Source organism: Arvicanthis niloticus, chromosome 3, assembly GCF_011762505.2.
Source record: "Arvicanthis niloticus isolate mArvNil1 chromosome 3, mArvNil1.pat.X, whole genome shotgun sequence".
Lineage (NCBI taxonomy): Eukaryota > Metazoa > Chordata > Mammalia > Rodentia > Muridae > Arvicanthis > Arvicanthis niloticus.
Genome location: NC_047660.1, coordinates 64,388,496 through 64,394,648, shown reverse-complemented (window position 1 = coordinate 64,394,648; position 6,153 = coordinate 64,388,496). Strand labels below are relative to the sequence as shown.

Sequence of the window (6,153 nt, the reverse complement as noted above, 5' to 3'; positions counted from 1 at the left end):
GGTTCCAAGTTCTCTAGCAGGCAGGTGGGACACTGCCTTGCTGACCCTGCAGAGTTGGAATGCTGGCACAGGAGACAGCAGGGGGAAAGTCTGGGGCCCTTGGAGGACAGGAAGGCACAGCATAATGAGGAACGATGGTCTTTCCCTACAGTAAATGATAGATATATGTTTTTAATTTTGTTCTTAAAGAAAAAAAATACATACCATGGATACACACAGACTGTGAGACTTCCTGGGCTCACAATCCTACAATCCTGAACAAATTACTGAGTTTAGGCTCACTGCTGAAACACGGATACGAATACTCAAGTCACAGTGCCTCTTTAAACATGCATATAAAACACTTAGCACACACAAGTTAAATGGGACCTGTTACTATTGTTAATATGATGTAACAATAACACACATTAAGGATAATGTCACAACGCCTGAACCTCAACCCAGTCTCCCTGGGTTCCTTGGTGAAGACTAGAGAGTGCATTGTTTGGGAGTTTCCAAGACAGTACTTCCTTTTACTTTGCTGAACCTGAAGGTGTCCACAGATGCATCCAACTGTCTTCTTCACAAGGTAAGATGTGTAAATGGACATTTATCTGAGGCATGACCAGAGGGTGGTCATGTATGTGTAGGTACCTGTCAGAGAAGAGGGGAAGTGAGAAACTGTTCAAAACCATGGTAATGGAAAAGGGTGTGGGAAGCCAGTTACCTGGGAGGTCCTTGTTCAACTGTGACATTAGGAATTCTTTCCCCTTTAGAGAGGTGTCTGAGGAAGGTGGATCAACTATGGCCTTAGAGGAAAGAAGCTACAGCTCCCATCCATCTCAAGGGAAAGGGGATGTCCAGCAGAGGCCAACATAGGTAAAGAGAGGAAATAAAGGTGAGTGTCTTACATGTTCAAAGAATCAAGTGGTTGGAAGGGAGAAAGGCAAGGAAAATAACCAGCAAGCCTGACTCCTGCCTCAGGAAGGGTGTGAAGTGTGAATGGCAATCACATTGGACTCCATGTTTTCTATTTCATTGGCTCAGAGGATGGTTCAAACTGCCACCTTCTGGTGCCATTTCATTCTCAAATGGTTCTCTCTCGTTTTCTATCTCTTATATCCATAATCCTCTGTCCTCCAGAGTTCCAACACACTCTCATTCTGGGGCTCCCAAGCCACACTTTCCCTAACAGCTGTACTCTTCTCCAGTTTCTCTGGGAACACAGACTGAAGTCTGTGGCGGCAAGAGCAAAATCCAAAGGGCACAGGGTGAGCTATGGCTTGGGAGCCATACACTGAGGCTCTCTGCTGGCTGCTGCCTGGGTCCTGGATCATTTGAATTACGCTCATCTGCAGCCACTGGCTCAGAGTGCTGGGTAAGTCTTGTTTCTTCTTCTTCTTCTTTCAATTTTCTGAGAGTCAAATGTAGCCCAGGATAGCTTGGTAATCATATGTAGCACTGGCTGCCCTCAAACACAAAACAGTCTTCCTAGGTGTGCCACAAGACACTTGGCTTGCTGTGTGGTCTTTAACTGTAGCACTAGGTTGAAAGATGTGGTTTCTAATCTATACTGTGCCATGAATAGACCATAAAAGGCCAAAAAAGTAGCCCTAAGAGCATAGTGGGTCACACCAATAACCCCAACACAGCAGAGGCTAGGGCAGGAGGGGTGTACATTGGAAGCCAGCCTGGGCTAGAGACCATGTTGAGAGACAGAGGGGGTGGGGGAAGAGGTAGCCTTAAGAAAGAAATAGAAAGATAACCTAAAGAAAGAAAGAGAGAAAGAAAGAAGAGTAGCCAAGAGAAATAAAGGAAGGAAGAAAAGAAAAAGAAAAGAAGTCCTGGGATGGAGAGATGACTCAGAAGTTAAGAGCACTGACTGCTTTCCCAGAGGTCCTGAGTTCAATTCCCAGCAACCACATGGTGGTTCACAACCATCTGTAATGGGGATCTGATGCCCTCTTCTGGTGTGTCTGAAGACAGCTACAGTGTACTCATATAAATAATAATAAATAAATCTTAACAACAACAACAAAAAAATAGTCCTAAGAAAAGGTAGCCAGAAGAAAGGTAGCCTTAAGAAAGAGAGAGAAGGGGAAGGAGGAGAAGGAGAGAAGGAGGAGGAGGAAGAGCAGGAGGAGGCTCTAGGGAACCACCTAACTCCACTTTCTCACAGAGGAAAACGGAGCCCAAAGACAAAGAAATCAGCTCAATCACACAGATCCTCAGTGGTTTCCTCTTTTTAAGAGGCACAAAGAATAAATCAGTAGGGATTTTCGTGATTCACTGTCCCTTGACATAAAGTGCTTGGAGGTTTTAAGAGGACACCCAGAAAAGTAAGGCTGGCTTTCATTTTTCTGGAAGCCTATGTGAACCCCTTCCTTAGATGCCTCACTATTTGGCTACAAGGGCATGGTAGGAATTACTTTTGCCACAGTCGTTGCTTGCCTGGTGGCTGAAGGAACTCAAAAAGAACAAACTGCCCCCCCCCCCCCCCCCCCCCCCCCCCCCCCCCCGCAATCCCTGTCCTTGAAGACTGAAGCCACCAACTGCTGGGAGACAAGGGAATCCTGTCATACTGCCAGAGGGGAATGGTCAAATTCCTGGGGTTAAGCAAGGCAATTTCGGCTCAGATGAAGCTAGGATGGGCAGGATACAGGGACGTGGGGTGGTTAAGGCCAGTTAGAGGGAAGCAATCCGAATGACTTCCTGGGCTGGACTTTATACATCAAGGCTCCTCAATCCATAAAGCTTCCCAGCCCAAGGAGGCTTCTTGACCTTTCAAGTCCCTTCCACTTATGCCCACCTGATGTTATCCTCCCCAATCTCTTGAGTTTCACAGGCGGTTTCCAGCCACCTCTGCTTGACTCTGGTACCGCTCTCCGCCCATCTGCCAATTGTGGTTCGCTGGTTCCTGGCGCCACAGCCTCCCCCCACGCCTGGTTACCCCCGCTTTTTCCCTGCTGTGGCCTGTAGGAGCCTAGTCTCAAATAAAATGGATCCAGCCCTGGGGCTCCGCGGCTCCGGCACCGCCAGGGTGCTCGGGCCCAAGAAGCGCGTAGTCACGGCCGCCGTTGTTGTCCCAGAACTCGCGGCCGGTAACCCGGTAGCGAAGGGCGAAGAGCAACGCTCCGCCGACCGGAGGCGCGGGCAGGCGGAAGGCGAAGCGGTCAGCCCGAGGCGGGGACGGAGCAGGACCGGCGTAGGAGGCGGGCGATTCCCGCAGGCTGCGCCAGCCGTCCGCGCTCCAGCGCACGCTCACACGCTTCTCGTAGGCCAGGTCCAGCACGCGCGCGCTCCCGGCCACGCCCAGAGGGCCCGCATCTGCGCGCTCCAGGCAGATGCGCTGCGCCTGCAGCCGGGCGGCGAAGCCGGGATCCAGGGCTGGCTCCAGGGCGACGCGCGCCTCCTGAGGAGAGAGGGCGGGGAGGCAGGTCAGGGCGGGACTCCCGAGGGAGAAGGCTGTGGCCCGGGGGCGGGGCACGGCAGGGCGCCTACCTGGAGGCTGCGGGCGCGCGGCGGGCACGGCGCGAAGTGGCGCAGGGCGTCCCTCTGCAGTTGCACCTGCACGTGTCGGGGAACCCGAGGCGGTTCCCCCGGGCGGAAGCGCCGGACCACGGCCAGCTCCAGCCCCAGCGCGTCGGCGAAACGCACTCTCTTGCGAGTGTCAGGGCTGCGGCTGCGAGCTGTCCGCGCCCCGCCACCACCCGCGGGCGCAGAGCGGGCCCTGCGCCCCCGACCCGGAACGTGAGCCCGCGAGCGGGCGCCCGGCCGGGTCCCGCCCTCCCCGGGCTCCTCCTCCGACTCCTCCTCGAGGCTGGGCCGCTGGCTGCGGTAGTACGCGCGCTCGGTCAATGCTGCTATAAAGCTCAGGTTGCGGGGGATGTCCGTGCGCGGTGGCCGCTCGTGGGACATGTCACCCCTGCGCCCCAGCGGGGCCAGCGCTCAGTGCCCGGCGCGTCCTCACTCTCCTGCCGGCTGTGTCCGCGCATAAGGTGTAGGGCTGCTCGGCAGCTGCTGGCTGCGGACTCTCCTTGCTGTCACCCCGCGTACCCGGCCTACTCGGTTTCCTTGACCATCTTTCCCTTCCTTTGGCGGCCAGCCCCGGTGTCAGACTATGCGTCCTGCTTGCTTCCAGCTCTCTGCTCTGAGCGTGCGCTCAGCGGCGCTCACCCTTCGGTTCTGCGGGCCTCGCTGACCGGGCCCCCGCCCACAGCCCTCTGACAGGTGGCTGGTATCTATCTTCTTTGCTGCACCAGGGGGCGGGACTGCCTCCATCCTTGGGGTCCCAGATGAATTACTCCTGTATAAGAAGGGTTAAAGCAAGAAAGGGGCGGGAAAAAATTTTAAATGCTAAGGGTTTAACTCTCCTTAGAGCTCAGTGTTTTCTTAAACCCAGGCTACAAGTTTGAGACCCGGATGGCGATGGGTGTAGTTATAGAAAAGGCATGAATCCTAGGTAAGAATCCTAAGTAGAAGACTCAAAAGGATGAGCAGTGACATACTGGCTCACTGGCTAATGAGAAAAGAAATGAGAACACTTAGCTTCCAGTCCTATGTTCCCTGCTGTTGTGTGACCTTGAGAAAGGAATAACTTCTCTGGACCTTGGTTTTCTCACTCATTAAACAAACAAAACAAAGTAGTTCTGATCTCTAACTGTAAATCTCTTCAAGCATGAAGACTGTTTCTGATTCATGGCAAGTCTTCCAGTTATTGAGTTGAGTGTCCAAGAAGGACACGGGACAGGCTATTTTCCATTTTATTTTTGAAGAATACACTAGTGACAATGATATGTAAAATGTTTTCTAACTTCTTTACTGATTTTTTTTTACAAAGATTTGTTTCATTTTTAATTATCTGTATGGTGTTGGGGGTTATGTAAGCAGAAATGCAGGTACCCACAGAGACCAAAAGAGGACATCAGATAGCCTGGAACTGGCATTACAGATAGATGTGAGCTGGTATACGTGGGTGCCGAAAATACACTAGGGCCCTTTGGGAGAGTGGTATGTACTCTTAACTGCTGAGCCGTTGCTCCGGCTTTTTATGGAGCTTTATACCACAGAAGACTAGGCATTGTTAGAGTATTTATAATTGTTACAAATATTACAGATGAGAAAATTGAGAGGGAAAAGATCCTTGCCCAGTGAGTGTCACAGAGTTAGCAATTGTTGAGCTAGGATTAGGACCTCAGCAGCCAAACTCTAGAGTAGACTCTCCTAATCATTTAGTTGTATACAACATTAAAATGTAACTAACAATAATGATAATGCTAGTATTTTTATTAGATGATTATGTTAGCATCTAATATAGAAGTGGACAATATAGGGCTGGAAAGGTGGCTCACTGGTAAGAGCATGCACTGCTCCAGGGGATCTGGTGCCATTTTCTGGCTCCAAGGACACCTGCACTCACATAAGCATAACTCCTACTTGGACACACACGAGCACGTAATTAAAATTAAAAAAAAAAATTAATGGGCTGGCCATGGAGGTTCACTCCTTTAATCCCAGGACTTGGGAGGCAGGAACAAGATCTCTGTTTAAGACCAGCCCGGTCTACAGAGTGAATTTCAGGAGAGCTGGGGCTACACTGAAAAACCCTGTCTTGAAAACCCAAAATAAATAAACAAATAATTAATTAAATAACTAAATAAATAATAAAATGGGGCCAGACATAGTGGTGCAGGTACATACCTTTGATCTCAGCACTCAAGAGGCAGAGGCAAGTAGATCTCTGTGAGTTCCAGGGCAGCTATGGCTATGTAAAGAGACCTTGTCTTAAAAAAGAAAGAAAGAAAGAAAGAGAGAGAGAAAGAAAGAGAGAAAGAAAAGACAAGAAAAAAATTTTAGAGTACAAATAAAATCTCCAAATGTATTTATTTATTTGCAGTGTTGGGGTTTGAACCCGGGGCCTTATATATGCAACACACTCACTGAGCTCAGGAAGTCTCTAAATGTTTAACAGGATGGCTTAACAAAACAATGCAACTATACAAGGGATTCAACTGGGCATAAACAGTGAGATGGCTATGTTGTTATTGTACAGTTCATTCCTGTGTGTGTTTCACAGCAGCATTAAACAGCATTAGCTAGGACTCACTTTAAAAACCATATTGAGTTGTGTTTCTTATTTCACACATATAATGCATGAACATATTTTGTGCCTTA

At 49.9% G+C, this 6,153-nt stretch overlaps 1 protein-coding gene across 1 annotated transcript; it reads right to left on the bottom strand.

The window, feature by feature from the left end:
- Positions 1-140: 140 nt before the first annotated feature.
- On the bottom strand, positions 141-4,219 carry Ppp1r3e (protein phosphatase 1 regulatory subunit 3E). Its single transcript, XM_076931011.1, has 3 exons — positions 3,481-4,219; positions 2,789-3,391; positions 141-633 (listed from the first exon to the last, which is right to left on the bottom strand). The coding sequence occupies exons 1-2, from the start codon at positions 3,895-3,897 to the stop codon at positions 2,969-2,971; spliced, it is 840 nt and encodes a 279-aa protein (XP_076787126.1). The 5' UTR covers positions 3,898-4,219; the 3' UTR covers positions 141-633; positions 2,789-2,968.
- Positions 4,220-6,153: the final 1,934 nt, after the last annotated feature.

Excerpts from the sequence above, each read along its gene's own strand:
- Ppp1r3e (XM_076931011.1), bottom strand. The coding sequence starts at position 3,897 with ATGTCCCACGAGCGGCCACCGCGCACGGACATCCCCCGCAACCTGAGC. Across the intron at positions 3,392-3,480 it reads CGCGCGCCCGCAGCCTCCAG|GAGGCGCGCGTCGCCCTGGA; the intron begins GTAGGCGCCCTG and ends CTCTCTCCTCAG.